The sequence below is a fragment of the Apis cerana genome, linkage group LG13, assembly GCF_029169275.1.
Source record: "Apis cerana isolate GH-2021 linkage group LG13, AcerK_1.0, whole genome shotgun sequence".
Taxonomy (NCBI): Eukaryota; Metazoa; Arthropoda; class Insecta; order Hymenoptera; family Apidae; genus Apis; species Apis cerana.
Window position 1 is genome coordinate 1,157,235 of NC_083864.1, and position 17,414 is coordinate 1,174,648.

The window sequence follows — 17,414 nt, forward strand, 5'->3', positions numbered from 1 at the left end:
AACATAATCAACTAAGTGAATTACGAAATTGTGAAAAATCTCATATAAACATGCATATCGTATTTGTAATCCTTATCGTTAAGAAAATATGTTACCGATCAAGCACTAATATTCTACAAACACAGATATTTCAAACAAAAAAACATTCAACACACATATATACACTCACCATTAATATTATCACTTTATATATTATAGTAACATGAAGTATGTTAAATAAATTTTTTGAAAAAGTACTTGTTAATTTTACATTATCTTTGTAAGAAACGGGGAGGATTATTCTGGCAAGTACGTAGAATTAAATTTAAATTTGTCCTAGTCCTCCTTCATACCTAGTGTTAAAGATAAAACTAAGACTTATAAAACGACAGTCTAGATTTTATTTTTGATAGTTCGAATCTTCAATAATTTTTGAGCAGATGTAATTCCCTAACACTTTCCAGATCCTCAATTTAAACAGAAATATGGCAGCAATGGCAACATTAATAAAGTTACGCTTGCGCATTTAGTGCCTTGTAACGGAAGCGAACGCAAGTATTTTGATACCCTCGCGTTGCGATGCGACGTCGCGATGGCTCATCCTTCGAAACCGCCCTTCAATACGACTATTGGTCTCTCTCTTAGCTCGCATTTTCATGCAAAGTAATGATTGGAGGAAAAAACCAAAGCTCTCGACAGTTTTCTAGATCGGATCAATTGGAATGGAAACAGAATACAGAATTCAACAATGATACAATTCGCATTAAAATCATTACATTAGCTCATGACATAAATGATAATACAGTAGATAATCTTTCGAAGAATAGCATCAATTCAGACACTATATTTGTGCAATATTCAAAGTCGTTTAATTTAGATTAACATTTATTGTTGAATTGAAATCAAGAAATATAGAATTTCAATTAAGTTAAACTTGAACAAGTAAAAATGATAAATTGAAACCTGAAAGAAAATAAATAGAAATAAAATTTTTTTATACAAATTGTTTTCTTTTATTTTGAATATTTTAAATATTTACTTATAATTAAATTATTATGCATCAGTAATTATCTAATAATTATTACTTTAAAAAGTGACAGGAATTTAATAGAAAAAAATAATTATAGATATAGAAGTACGAAAGAAAGATACAAAATTTATGTATTATGAAGAATATAAATATATTCTTAGATAAGAGTAAAATTCTTGAGAATTATTGTATTGAAAGTTATTTTTTGTTATTGCATATTGCAGCTTTCGATAATTTTATTCTCGATTATATTCATATTTTTATTAAGTAGATATCAGATAATCAATACTCTAGAAACTTTGGATGTTCAATACCTTAAATAATCGCGAATTAATCAAATTTTCATTGTAAATATATGAAATAAAAATATTCAAGATAATAGAAGAACTAAAAATCCCGTGTATTATTATGTTTCTTAAATATTTTTTTAATTGGCTCAACATTTCAAATATTTTCAATTTTGACAAGAAATTAATCACTTTTAGTATATTAGCTATGCATAATTAAAATAAAAAATTAAAAAAAAAATGTTTTTTTGATAAATTAAGAATTTTTATTTTTTTAAATGATAATATATTAAGAATTATAGTTTTGTAATGTCAAGAGGAATGTAACAATGTATGATTTTTAACTGATCTTAAAAATTTTGATCTTTCTTATATTTTTTGTTTTTTAAATGATGATTATGTTTATATGTAACTGTAGTGGTCAGATACTTATAGACAACAGTCAAGAATTGCTTTATTTATTTTAATTGCTTAAACTTGTAAGTTTAAATTCATGAAATTAATTGCATATATTAATTGTTAATAAAAAAATAAAAAATATATAATTTTTAATTGGATAGATATATTTCTACGTGGTACTTTATAAAAAGTAGTATAAAAAGTAGTATAAAAAGTGTTAAAAGTACAAAAGATTTTATTGTTGATTATGACCACGGAGCTCAACAACATGTATGATTAGCATCTTAGATGTGTTCACTCTATGTCATGCAAGATTTTTGATGATAATTTAATGAATATATGAATATATATATTTAATTTAATAAATATATCATCATTTGAATTCAATAATAATATGTTCTGCTCAATAATATGTTCTGTATTTCAGATGTTAAGTACGTCGTTTTCATACTTCACTTTGATATATTCGATATAATACAATAGAATTGTGTTTCGATGGTTTTATGTTAGATGTAGTATTGAATAAATATTGTTATTGGTCTATACTTCATTTTTAAATTTCTTTTATTTTATTTTTCTTCTCAATATTTGTTTGATCAAATATTCTATAAATATAAATATCAATTTCTTAAATCGCTAATTAATTTATATCATTTCTTACTGATCATTTCGACATCATTATTAATAATTATTAATAATAAAATAATTAATATTTTGTATATTTATTTCTTAATTTTTCACGAAAATAAATATTTGTTTCAGTATTTCAATATGGTCTTTAGAAATTTATGTTTAATTAATTGTGTCAAATTTATTTTATAATATTTAATTAATTTTAATTTAGCAATAAATTTATATAATAAATCTCCTAATGGTTCGTTTATATTCGAAGATATTGCGGTCTTTTTCTTTTTTTTAGATTTTTTGCTGGGTAAAAATCGTATTCTTCGCGGTATATTTTCCGATTCTGAACATGTTATCCATTTAGAATTTTCTATATTTTCTGCGATATCTTTACTTGAACTATTACTTTCATATTCACTATCTATTATTCTTATTTTTCGCCTTCTTATCTTTTATTTCATCTCGTAATTTTTTTTTTTTTTAGCTCATCATTACTTTCTCTATCGTTAATTTCTTTATGAATAGAAGTAATTTCGTTATTCAATAACGAAAAATCAAACTCATTAGAAAAGATAAATTATTCTTTTTATAATTAATTTGATCAAAATAATTTTATTTGAAGAAATTAGTGAATAAAAATATCATCAATGCAGTGGTAATATAAAAAAGAAAAAATGCTCATATTATTAGTGCATGTAAGATGATATTAATATTTAGATTTTTAATTATTTTTTTTTGATTCAGTAATTTCATATTAAAATAAAAAATCATTATACAAGTGCAAATAAGATAGAGACAAAAATTTTTCAACTGAAATGAATTTCAATAAAATAATTTTTAATTTTTTATTTTTTAATTTATATTATATATATTTATTTATATTTATATTATTTTATTCATATTATATTATATTATATTATTATATTCATACTGTATTATTTCATTATTCAAGAACCATTAAAATTTAAACTATGGGTAAAATGCGCGTTGCGCAGAATAACTTTATATATGTTATATAATGCATGATAATACTTGACATAATAGTTTAAATAAAAAAACAATCAGCTGATTTTACAACGAGAAAAAATTTTCAATAACATAGTGAAATGCTCGCAACATTTATTAACTATGTGTCCGCACTCGTAAGCGCGCCATAACTTTGATTGTTCATCTTTCACTCGACAATACAATCAACTGATTATTTTTTTTGCTTAAACTATCATGTAATTATTAATTATCTAATTATTCAATTATTAATTATTTTAACATTATTAACTAACGTATAAATTTTGATCTTTGGCGGTTTATTTTTTTTTTTAATTATTAATTTACATGTGTGGTAAGCTATCATAGTTCAACGCACCTATCGTCGCAGCTGACATTCACAAGGTTTTGCTATAATGCCATATTTATCATATGAATAAAAATCAGTTTTGACAATTTTGGTTAAAAAAATTTGTCATTGGCTCCTAGACTATAATGTAATTCGCTATAATGTAGACTATAATGTATCCTATATACAACGCTAGATGGCGTTGTTATATGTATATAAGCTGACGATGCGAACATATGTTTATCTCGTGTGTTATTTGCTCTAATAAAAGTTTTTTTCATATATTTTTTTTATTTTCATTAATTGATTAACTATATGTATTGTGTATATCTTCTCATACTGTGTACTCTAACAAATTATAGGCCTAAAAATTGTATAGATTTTGTGTAATTTCATTTCTTTTTTCTCTCAAAGAAAGTGAGGTTAAATTTCTTTTTCGCCACGTGCTCGTTATAATAAAAAAAATGGATTCAGCATTAGGAATACACAAAATAAAGACATTATCAAAAGATAATTATGAAATCTGGAAAATCTATATGGAAGCATGGTTAACGAGAGATAGAAGTTGGAAATATGTCCCTGGTAAATGTCCGAAACCAGATTTTATAAAATGAACGAAGCTTCTCTAAAAATGTTAAAACTTGGGAAGAAGCTAATTCCATGGCGAAAGCTGATTTGTTGTTGACGATAAATCTTTTGAACTCAGGCAAGTAAAAAATTTACAGACGTCTCATGAAATTTACAATTTACAAAAAGTTAGAAGAAATTTGTCAATCAAAAGATTCCTTGCAGATCTTGCAATTCTTGCAATTTTTGCAAAAAGACTGTTTTACTTTGTAAATTTTGTTTTATATAGAATGTAAGAGTGATGATATAAAAGTACAAATGAATGATTTTTTTTGAAACGATTGATAAATTATATGAGATGGATATTGAAATAAATATAAATATACATTGAAGAAATTGTTATTATTATAAGATTAATAATAATAAAGTTGCCAGAAATTTTTCAGATTTTTAAGTATGTTATACAATTTAAAAATAATTTATCAAATAGATATTCTTAAAATAAAAATTTTAAAAGATTTAGATTCAAGGAAAAATTAACCAAAAAATAATATGTCAAATGTTATTGGATCAAAGGAAAATAGCATTTTAAGTCACAAAAGAAAGGTTATAAAAATAATAATATGTAGATAATAATAAGGTATTTGTTAATATTAAATGTTTTAAATATTAAAAATATGATCATAAAATGAATGTCTATAAAAAAAATAATGTTGATTTGTATTTGCATGAGAGTAATAAAAGCGAAAATGAGATTCACAATTGATGTTTAGATAATGGCTGCACTTCATATATATGTATATATAATATATATATATGTATATATAATATATATATATATAAAGATTTTTTTGATTTAAATACAATCAAAATATAATAGTACATTAAATCTATATTTAAGAATAGTGAAATTCGCTAATTTGCATAATGCCTCATTTGTTCCAAATTTAAGAACTGATTTTCTGTGATCAAGATTGCAGATCAAGGTATAATAGTAATTTTTCAAAGAGATAAGACATTAAGTTTTATAAAAAATAATGAGCTATATTCATTAGTGCAACAAAAATTATATAATTTTATTTAAAAAATTAAAGTTGTCTTTCATTTGACTTTTACACATCCATGTAAAAAAAATTAATTATAAGATTATGTATCTTCTGAAACTTGTCAAATATTTGAATCGATTTAAATAAAACAGTCTGTATATAATTTTTTACATGTTATTCTATTGTTACTATAGGATGGGTTGTATAGAATAGTTTGTTATTACCATTAAATTTTATGCATTGTGTTATTATTTATAGTAAAAAATTTTTCAGGTATTGATTTCAGGACATGCTCTAATATTAATTTTTTTTATAAATAAGATGCATAGAGAACATATAAAAGTCATTAATTTATAATAAAGCTTTCTAAATGAGTATATTTTTTTAGTTGATAAATAGTATGGTACAACTTGATATTTTTTACAAAAAAATATTAATTTATTCGTGTCGAAAAGTAATTTTAAATTTTTGAAATTTATAAAATTTATTATGCAAAAAATAAGAAGAATACGAACAGTAGAATATCGCTTCGCATATTATTTATCTTTTATGATAAATTTTATAAACAATTCAAGATGATTTTTGACACACAATTTAAATTGATTTTGGATATAAATAGATTTTTTTCTTTTTTAGAAAATATAAAAATGTAAAATTATCTCAATTGGTGCAATAAAAAAAATATATAATTCTATTTAAAAAAGCATGTCTTCTACTTATAAAAGAACTAATAATATCAAAATATTCTTCTTAAAATCATTTAAATATTTTTTATGTGAAATATGTTTTGCTATGTTTTGCTATAATAATGATGGTAAAAATCGAGATATTAATATTTAATGAACTATGTAATATATCTGTTATAGTTGATTAAAAGATATCATACAGTATATTAATAACAAAAAATGTCTTCTCTTAATATAATATTTTTTTCAAAATATACATATACATATTATTATATAGTAATAACATAATGTAAAATAAATTTCAAAAAATTTCTAAAAATAAAGTTCAAATTTTAATAATATCATTTAAATTTAGCGAACTTTAATTCATATTACTATTAGTAAAATTTGTAATTTTGAAATTAATACGAATTCAATTATCGAATTATATAAAAATTGATAAAAATAGTTTTTTATGATATATTTGTTGGCAAAAGTATGCTAAACAATATACATATAATGATTCAAACTTACGTATTTCTAAGGATATTTTTAAGAAAAACTTTTTAATCTTTAAGCATGTTATTTTTCGTGAATTTTTCAAAAACAATGAATTTGAATGTAAAACAGAATTAAAATTTATTTCATTCACATTTCATCTCACATTAATTCACTCACATTTTTGTATTCATGTTGACTATTCCGCGATCCGAATGAAAATGAAAATTCTATCATCTACAATACATATGCAATTATTATTTCAAATAAAAAAAAAAAAAAGAGAGACATTCAATTTCTTGCAGAACTTTTAAAGTAAAATGCAGCTATTAAGTTATAGAAAATTAAAGGAAATTATCTAGAAGTATACATAGAATCTACAAAATTTTCATTGTGAAATAAAATGTGTAAAGACAAGATTGACATTGATGAATAAATAATTTCACTTTTATAATAGAGATAATTTTTAAATTATAGCTTCTATCATTCATTCGAAATATTTCAAAGTATACAATGAAAAAATAATGCAAAAATATTATTGAAGAAATTTTGTTTTCATTCCTTCAAAACTATAGTGTTTATTCGATTGTCGTACAACAATGAACGTAATTCAATTTATTATCAGATTTTCATTGTCCGATGATTTTTGGCTACAACTTCAAAGAGTATTTTATTTCTTTATACTTATATTTTCTCTATTTCTTCAGGTATTGGTAAATTTAATTATTTAATTCATAATTAGTTAATAATACAAATTATTTCCATAATTCAATTATGGAAACAAAATCAAATATTAGACATATGCATATTAGATATATGCAATCATTCAGAAAGATTTTGGATAATTTTTATGAAAAAAATCATTTATAAAAAAAAATATCATTTTTTACATAAAAATGTAATATAATTTATTTTATTATGAAGAGTTTTTATATCTTTATGTGTGATTATACTATACTTATATCATTAATATTTTTAACATTATAAAAAAATAGGTACTTAAATTTATATATTCTATTATTTTGTAGTTGATACCAATTTTTACAACATCATTAGAATTGGATAATATTGTAAATGATATATCGTTTATTACATTAAATCTGATATTAATGGTACTGTATGGATCATACTGCTATTCTATAAACAAAGTATGTCTTTAAGAAATCAAGATAAAATTTTAAATAATTATAATATTGCAGTTTATATTTGTACATAAATATTTTTTTCCTTTTTTTTTTATAATAGATCAAACAAATATTTAATGTAATGGAAAAAAACTACTATAAATTAGATAACAACGAAGAGCACAAAATAATGAAACATTATATCGATATTGGAATGTATTTAATTAAATTTTTTGCAAGTAAGAATTTAATCAAAAATTATACTAAATAATTTTTTATCTTTTTATAATTTTTATTTTCTTATTTAATTTTACCATAATATATATACATTAAATTTGAATTTAATTCTTTTAATATTATTATGATTTAATATTTTTTTTAATTTTTAAATAATTATTTGTAATGAAAACATAACAAATTGAAACAAGATTAAGATCGCAAAAGTCAAATATATTTTTTATTTAATTATTAATTTACTCAAAGCGAAAATAAAAATATTAAATATTTAATCTTATTATATTTTCAGTATGTCTAATTCCATGTTTTTTTCTTACAATACTGATGATATTATATCCCATGATTTATAATGTCATAGTACCGTTAAACGAATCTCGTAAATTTATTATACTTTGCGATATATATTATTTTGTGGATCCACAAGAATATGCTAGCATTTTTTTATTGTATACATTGGTTCTTAATTTTATTTTATACACGATTATTGTCACTCAATTTACGATAATAATATTCGTTCAACATTGTTGCGGATTTTTCAAAATTGCCAGGTGAGAAAAAAATATTTTATATGATGTGATCTCAATTAAAATTAATAATTTGGTTAACTCTTGTCATCATTATTTAATATATTTATGCTAAATATAATAGTTTATTAAAGCTTTGGTATATTTATTATAATTTATGGTTTAATTTATGTTTTGAATTTTGTTATTAAAAAATAGTTACTTAATCAAAAATTGAATATTAAAAATTTTGATACAAGGGTTAATTATAAATTAATTTTTAATTAATTGTTAAAAAAATTTTAATAATATATTTTTAAAATTTAATTGTTTTAACAAATTTTAATAATTAGATAAAAATGAAATATAAATATAATTTATATTTTATAGTTATCGTCTCGAACATGCAATGGATACATACAAAGGACAGAATGAAATCGAAATATATTACATTATTTGTGCAAAATTAATTAAAGCAATAGAAGTATATAAATTAGCTGTCAAGTTTGTATTTTTTTTTTTCAGATTTTTTTTTTTTTTCAAGAAAATTTTAATCTTCATTTTCAATTAAAGGTTTTTTAAATGGGCAAATGGTATATATAAAATTCCATACACTATAAGTATATTCTTATATGTACTTGATGTCAGTGTTCAATTATATTATGTAAGTAACTTTTGAAATTTTTTTATAATATTATATATTGTCGATTAATGTAATTTTTATTGATATTTTCTATTTATTACGATAGTTTATTTTTTTAATAATTAATAATTGATAAAAATTGTTACGATTATTAAAATTATTATAAATTAGATGTTAAAAGAAAATCTGATTTCATTTATTAAAAAAAATTTATTTTTTCAAATGTATTTATTAAAAAAACTTTTGCAAATATATTTTATTCCATGAAAACGATAACGTAAATAATTATTACAATAAAATTTATTTTATTTACAATAGGTTGTTTATATGCTTCAACAACTGGAGAACATTTATAAATTGTGCATCAACTTATTATTGCTGATCGGTAAATTTTGTTTCTTATTCTTAATCACTTACTTAGGACAAAATGTAGAAAATCATAGTAATGAAGTTTTCGAAAAATGGTATGTATTTTCACTTTTATTATATAATATTTATATTATATATATTTATAATATAATATAATATAGAATATACTTGAAATTATATATATAAAATGTTAATATATTCGTGATACATTCTTTAGAGAATCGATCCTGTAACTAAAAATAAACGTAAAAATTAATATACAAAAATATCGGTTGATATTTATATATTAAAAAAAAATATAATATTATATAAGAAAGTAGATTCATTTTTTTTTTGTTTTCATTTTTTCAACTTCAAAATGATTAAATAAATATAAAGCTTTAACATTTATTAATATTTTAATACAATTTTGTATTTTTTTTTTTAAATTGACTTATTCTTTATGACACAAATATATTAACACTCTATATATTATCAATTAACTAAATAATTATAAATATAACAATTATTAATAATTATGAATAAATTTTATTATAATTAATTATTTAGCCCTTTCAATGTAAAAACTTCTTAATATTCAAATGTTATAAGCAAATTACAATAATATTATTATAATTATATTTATAACTATATCACAATAAGAAATGTGTTCAATATATTAAGAACGATAGCATAAAAATGAAGAAATTGCAAGAAACATTATTTCCTGTTATTTTTGTATGTAACAATGATTTTATGTATGTTTATATATAAATTTATAGCATTAAAAGGGTTAAATATACTGCACAAAATATTCAATCTTTTGAATTGAATTTTTTATATTAAAAGTTATGATAGTCTATGGTACACTGCACCAGTAGCTACAAGAAAGTTATTATTGATTATAATGATAAATATCATGAAACCATGTCAATACAAAATGTTGGGAGGATTATTTAAAGGCAACATCGAAGGTTTTGCACAGGTAATTAATTCAAATACTATTAAATATTTTGAAACAATATCGAGGAGAGATGTGATAGAATAGTATAGTATAGACTAGTATTTCTTAATCTTTTTTTGAATTATAAAAAATAATAGACTGCTAAGAAAATTTTTAAAAATTAATATCGGAATAATATTAAAATTTTTATTTTACTAAGAAATCTCATATTTTTTAAATTAAAGAAATTTAATTAAAAAAATTTAAATATTTAATTAAAAATAATTTTCCAAAAAAGTATTTCACAATCAATAGATTAGGAACTATTGGTGATATTTACAACTATAAAGTCGATTTAGAGAATAAGAGAAAAAACAAAAAAAATTGAAAAATATAGAAATAAATTCAGATTTAAATATCTGAAGAATAACCAAGGAACCTCAAATAATCGATTTTAAGTTCTAATTATCTCTTTCAGATCATTCGTATATGTATCTCATATTTCATGAGCATATATTCAATACAATAAAGAATACATTGAACACATTTCATAACAAATGTATTATTGAACTCAAAATATGTTTATTGCACTATTAATTTGTAATACTAATAAATAAGTATAATTTATGCAACTATATAGTGTGATTTATGAATTTTTTTATAATTTTGATATATAAATCAAATTCATTATGAATTTTATACCATATTACTATTATTATATTACTATAAATATTGCTTTTTAAAAAAAATTTTCTGGCTAATCTATTCAGAATTTATTTAAAAATTTCTCTAATTAATATTAGCAACAAATGTCAATTAATAATAAAAGCAAATATGAGAATTCGATAAATAATCTAATCATAAAAAAAATTAAAATTAAAAATTAATCTTATTCATATCATTAAACTTATTATTTCCGCTGAGAAAGTGTGCTCTCTTATTTACTTTAGTAGTATTACGTTAATACTACTTTAGTAGTATTAACGGTTTGTTGAGAAATTTGAGTATGATTGTCATTGTGTAATTTATAATCGTTACTAAAAAATTACTTGTAAAATCTGTATTTATATTATTTGTTTCGGGTTCCGTGTTTTTGTTACTGTTTGATATTGTTGTCTTAGTAACATTATTACATTGATTGAAATAATTTTAAATAAAAAATTCATAATTTGAAAGAAATCAAGAAATTAAATATATTAATTGATTTAAATTATTAATTACATATTTAATTATATATTATTTTCTGATGAATCAATATTTACAAATTATGAGGAAGTTAAATAATATGCATATTATTGATCTATTGAAAGTCTTAAATAATTAAGGTAAATACATCATCAATATTAATGATATGTCAATGTATAATGCGGTATCATAAATAATGAAATTATTGGCTCATTCTTTATTGAAGAGAATTTAGTATGCTGATTTTATTATAAATATATTGCTATATTACTACATGTTCTCTAAAAACATCTGATCAGTATCAGATTTAAAATACTTTAATTTTAATTAGATTATCGAGCATATTGTATATGCGTTGTATGAGATATATTAAATTTGAAATTTTTTGATCTCTTGATCAATCATCATTGCATTTCTAGAACTACTAGGTTCCTTTATTGGGAAACTTTATTGAGTATGAACAGTGAAGAAAAATTCAAAGTTCATATAAAAAAGAAAATTATATAAATTTATATAAAAAAGTATAAACTTAGCCATAATATACTTTATATTATTTATAACTTATAATATATATTTTTTATTTGAGACCAAAATAAGATAGTCCCCACATAAAATTTAATTATTTTCTATTTTTAAAAATTTATAATTATTTTTTATTTTGTTTTTTCTTTAATATCATAAATACATTATGATTAAAAATATACATAATTTTAAATATTAATTTAAATATTAAATTTAACGATAATTAGTATATTAATTATTTTAAAAAAATAGATTTATCATTCATCTTATTCAAAATTGCTCTATCTTTAATATAGCAATATTTTCTTATTATTATTATTTAAATGTGGGAAGAAAGATAAATAATGTATAGTGAGAAAAACAAAAGAATAAAAAATATTAAAATATATGATCTAGAGTCTATTCTATGAAATAAACTTCTTCATTCAATAAATAAATCTTCATATTATGGATTACATCGAAATATAAGAAATCAATTAATCGTTTACAGAAAAAAGACTTAAAATCTGAAAAAGACGAAGTATTATCTTTTTTAGAGACAAAAACGTTTATGATAAAGAAAAAGAAAAAAAATTCTATTTTTTAAAAGAAAATAAGAATATAATATCTTCATAGATAGATTTTTATTTAATAAAGAATATAATTTTCCTAAATAATTACAACTATATGAACACAAATAGATTTTTCGTGGAAATTGAAAATTTTTATAATCTTATCCATAGTTTCCATCGTCTTCTGAATATTAAGAGATATAAATGAAAAAATCTAGTAAGCTGAATATTACCAATTTGAGGGCGAAATATAAAGCAATACTATCTATCTACTGTTATTTTATAGATCGGGAAATAGAAATATTATATATTTAAATGAAACATTTTATGATTTAACAAATATTGACAGATTAAAAACAATCCTGGTTTATTAAGAAATATCAGTTCAGCATATAGATTTATTATAATGCATTTTGGTCGAAAAATGAGTTTGTGAAAGAAGTAAGTATTAATTCTTTTTGATTGATTTGGATTGTTTAAGTTTTGCTGATGTTTGCATGTGTTAATTAAATTCTTATAACTATTGGATTGAAGAAATCTACATGAACTGGTAAAAACTATGATTATATATAATTTTCAATGACTAAGAGCTCTTTATTAAATTTGTTTTTAAGTATTGTTTGATTATTATTTATTTAAATTCTGATTTCCTTGTATTTATATTTATATTTATTATATTTTATAGAAGTTGGAGTTCATCATCTTATGTAAAAGGAATGAAACATACATGGATTACTTGATTTTATATATTGCAAAATAATAAAAAACAAATTTATCTTATTGGTAAAAAAAAAAAATAATGAAAAATAGCCATTCTTAAATTATCAATCTTTGTGATCATACTTTGAACGAAAGTGATTATAACAAATAATTAATTTAGAAAATTTTGAATTTGATAAATATGTTATTTCGGGAGTTGGAAAATTAATAAATTACTAGAATATGCAAAAAAAAATTATGATCATTTGTTAGTTGAAAACAATATTCTACATTTCAAAAATATAAAAAATATAAATGTAATGAATTAATTAAAAGACTTAATAAATCTGAAAAAAGTTTTAAATGAATGAAATGTAATGAATTAAAAGGATATGTTTTACTTCAATATATATATGACTTGAATTCAATAAAATTGATTTATGTATAAATGAGATTAAAATTTGAAAAAAAACTCCTTCATATTGATTAATTGAATAGAAAGATTAATTTATAATAAAATAGATTTGGTTACAACATTCGATTGAGAAAATTAAAAAGTATCATGTAGAAAAAATAAAAAAAATGATTTATGGAGATAGAATTTATTAAAAAAATGCCATAGATTGAATATTGATATTCGAAGTATAAATTCTAAAGATAATTTATTTGATATTAGTAAGTGTTTTAAGAAATTGATACGATAAAAAATATCAATGAAATTATTTTTACTACATATTTATTATTTGTTAAAATGGATTTTGAATTATTTAAATTGTATTCCTCAACTGATTTCATTGATATTTTATTAATTATTAAATATATGAATAATATTATTAAATATATGAATTAATATATGAAAATGTATTTTTACTCAAATTTTAATATTCTATTTATAATATAAAAAGCAGATCATTTCATTTAATAAATTAAGATGGCTTAGAATCTCTAAAATAATTAATATATATATTATAATAATATATATATTATAATTATTCTCCATTTATTAAAAAGCATATTTATAAGATATGCTATTTAAATTATATCTTACAATTTTCATAAAATGTATTGTAATTATTAAAATATTGTAGTTATCGAGATAATCAAATTAATTGAAATATTTTGTACATAGCTAGAATAAAAATCATAACTAGTATAAGCAGTAATCATAAGTATTATTAAATTAGTAATAAGAATTGTACATATGTTTTGTAGTTATAGAATAGAATTTAAAATAATATTTATATGTATAAGATATCTCATAGAAAGTTATATTTTTTAAACAAATAGAAAAAACTATTAGAAATCAAAGTTAAACGATATTCAATGAAATAATCTGATTATATGCAAATATAATTTTATGCAACGATATATTTGAAAAATATAATTGTATTTTTTTTTCAAACAAAACTTTATAATTTTGACAGTCAGTGGAATTTATTAATCTCTATAAAAAAGTATTAATACATTTTTATTTTATCTATTGATTTTTAAGTTATTAAATTTAAAAAGTTAGTAAATTATTTAATATATTTACAAATATTTAGTATTTTCAATTAATGAAAACTTAAATATTATAATTCTTCTAACATAATATTATTAATTGGTTAGAGTTTCAATTCTTTTCAATTCTTTTCTCTTATCTTTATATTATATACTTTAAATTAATATTTTCTTTTTTTGTAATATTATAATAAATCATTTAGCAAGAACCAATTAGTAATTGACCTCAGTTACAATCGTTCATCAATCCATCCATCCATCCAATTGATTTTTTCTTGTATTAATAGCACATGTATAAATGACACATATACATTTATATATGATATATACATTTTTTCAACACTGTCCAATAATCATCTCTTAAATATCACAGTCAAATCAGAAATCAAATTAGAAAACAGAATCAAAATGATCAAATATATATGTATATTTCACATATTGAATAATAATATATAATAATATATTAAAATGTCTCATAAGTTTCGTACCTAAGAATGACTTTAACTGGCTATTTTTATATAAACATGCAAACTTATTTATTAGCCGTTTATAGCATCGATTTCGTTATCTCAGAGCTCTTTTAAAGTATTTTGTTGGCGACATAATTTCTTTTAAAACTTTTTTTACACTGTTCAAAAGGAAGCATTTGCAATGTTATTTTTCATTGCTTTAAAAAAGATGATAGTGCAAATGCTGCGGACGAGATTTATACTGTTTACGGGAATGGTGCTACAATCATCCGCAATTGGTTTAAGAAATTGATTTGAAAGATGAAGATTTCAACAGTTGCCCAACAACGATAGATATCAAAGCCACGTTCGCTGAAAATCCGTGATATAGTGTGCAAGATAGTGGCTGTCTCTAACAATCCCAGGACAACATACATAATCATCTGATCAGGATGAAATATGTCAATCGATGTAAAGTTTGGGTTCTACAGCTATTGACGGAGACCGGCCTTATGAATCGCGTTTCTACGTGTGATTTATCTAGCGACATGAAAGAGATCCTTTATTAAAGAAGACTGGAGACGAAATTTCGATTTTGTATCAAAATGTACATTGAAAACGCACTTGATTTAAGGACAATAGATCTTTAACTGTTACGGAGCCTGGACTTCACCTGAAGAAAATTCTTTTATCCATTTGATGGGTCTGTAAAAATATAATCTACGAGTTCCTTTCTCGAGGTGAAATCATCAATTTTGGAAAATATTATAATCAGTTTGATAAATTGAAAAACGTCATAGCAGAAAAAATTGCCAAAATTGGCAAATTGAAGAGATCATCACGACAATGCAAAACTCCATGTTATACTGTAAGAGAAAAGCTGTTACAGATTGATTGGGACGTTTTATCGTATATTCCCCAGATCTTGCTCTATCCGTTGTTACTTGTTCCTGTTCGAGAAATATTTTACAAATAAACTCCAACAATTTGGAAAAAAGAAATAATGAGGCTTCCTGAGAGATAGAAGAAGGTGATAAAGGAGAACGATATATAAGGCAATAAATGAAACAACAAATATCGTGTATTCATTTCGTATTAAAAAAAAAGAAAGTTATGGGACATCTTAATATGTAATAAATCAAAATATGTAATAAATAATATCAAAATCAATATTTAATATTTAATAAAAAATTACCATTTTAGTTATTTTAATAATATTTTAATAAATTTTAAGTATCCGAATATTGTGATGAGAAAGATAAATATAATTATGATTTGATTTAATTTTTAATATTATTTTTTATATGAAATTAATAAATTAATAATATTTTGTAAAGTATAATAATAAATAATTAACAAATTTGAATTTATTTTTTCTATAATTGACATATATATAGAATTAAAACAAAATTAATATCCGAATATTTTTACAATCATAAATAAAATATTTTGAATGGTTGAGATCCAATATAATATTTTATAGTAATGTTGTGACAAAAATAAAAAAATTTCTGTAATTTTCATTTTATATAAAGATATTACTAGTGAATTTTTTAGATTTTTTAAAATAAGTTCAAACGCGATATAAATTAGATAAATAATAATTAACTTATTTAATTAATAATTAACTTATGTTCATATTATTGAGTCTTGTTTTAGTCCATTATATTTAAAAAAAATTTTCATATTTATATTTTTTCTCTAATTTTTAAAAAAATATAATTCTATATAACATAAATGTTTTTAAATAATAAATGTATCATAAATTGTAATACAATAATAAATTATGATACTTTGCTTCATTATAATGCTATAATGCTATAATATTTTTTCATATGTATAATGTGGAACTAGCTTAAATCAACATTTCAATATTTTCAATAAATTGTAATGTAATAGATTTTAAATAATGTCAAAAATAAGAATGTAATGAATTTAAAATCTGAAGAACCAGATGGCATGCAATCTTTCATATCTAATTCAATTATTTGATAAATGTTCATTTAAAAAAAAATTACAAGATCTATTTCTATATATATATATAAAATATTTTTTACGTTTTTCTTTTTTTATTATTATTAGATGTATAATCATTTCCAATTCTGAGATAAAATTCCATAAATTATTAAATACTTTGTATATTGTAATATAAATAATTTATGCAATAATTAGTAATAATTTAATTCTTAAATAAATAAAATTCAAATAATATTTAAATAAAATTTTAAATAATTCAATAAGAATTCATTTATTTTGATAATAATATATTAATATTGTGAAAA

The 17,414-nt window shown here is 20.5% G+C and overlaps 2 protein-coding genes across 4 annotated transcripts in view; both read left to right on the forward strand.

The window, feature by feature from the left end:
• Positions 1-3,712: 3,712 nt before the first annotated feature.
• Positions 3,713-16,498, forward strand: LOC107996985 (odorant receptor 47a-like). 2 transcript variants are annotated; one of them, XM_062084051.1, is made up of 9 exons: positions 3,722-4,358; positions 7,457-7,576; positions 7,674-7,791; positions 8,079-8,337; positions 8,683-8,796; positions 8,866-8,956; positions 9,254-9,399; positions 10,133-12,925; positions 13,170-16,498. In XM_062084051.1, exons 2-8 carry the CDS (start codon positions 7,538-7,540, stop codon positions 10,329-10,331), a joined length of 966 nt encoding a protein of 321 aa, XP_061940035.1. In that variant the 5' UTR covers positions 3,722-4,358; positions 7,457-7,537; the 3' UTR covers positions 10,332-12,925; positions 13,170-16,498. The 2 variants fall into 2 exon arrangements, with proteins under 2 accessions (XP_061940036.1, XP_061940035.1); XM_062084052.1 differs by lacking the exon at positions 13,170-16,498 and having other exon boundaries at positions 3,713-4,358; positions 10,066-10,204.
• Positions 10,136-17,414, forward strand: part of LOC114577415 (cytochrome P450 302a1, mitochondrial) — a 93,677-nt gene continuing 86,398 nt past the window's right edge. For both annotated transcript variants that reach the window (XM_062084043.1, XM_062084044.1), the window contains exon 1: positions 10,136-10,268. The gene's annotated coding sequence lies outside the window, so the exon portion shown is untranslated. The remainder of the gene's footprint in view (positions 10,269-17,414) is intronic.

Coding starts and splice junctions, on each gene's coding strand:
- LOC107996985 (XM_062084051.1), top strand. CDS start 7,538: ATGGTACTGTATGGATCATACTGCTATTCTATAAACAAA. Junction 8,338..8,682: donor GGATTTTTCAAAATTGCCAG/GTGAGAAAAAAA, acceptor TATATTTTATAG/TTATCGTCTCGAACATGCAA. Junction 9,400..10,132: donor AATGAAGTTTTCGAAAAATG/GTATGTATTTTC, acceptor TTATATTAAAAG/TTATGATAGTCTATGGTACA.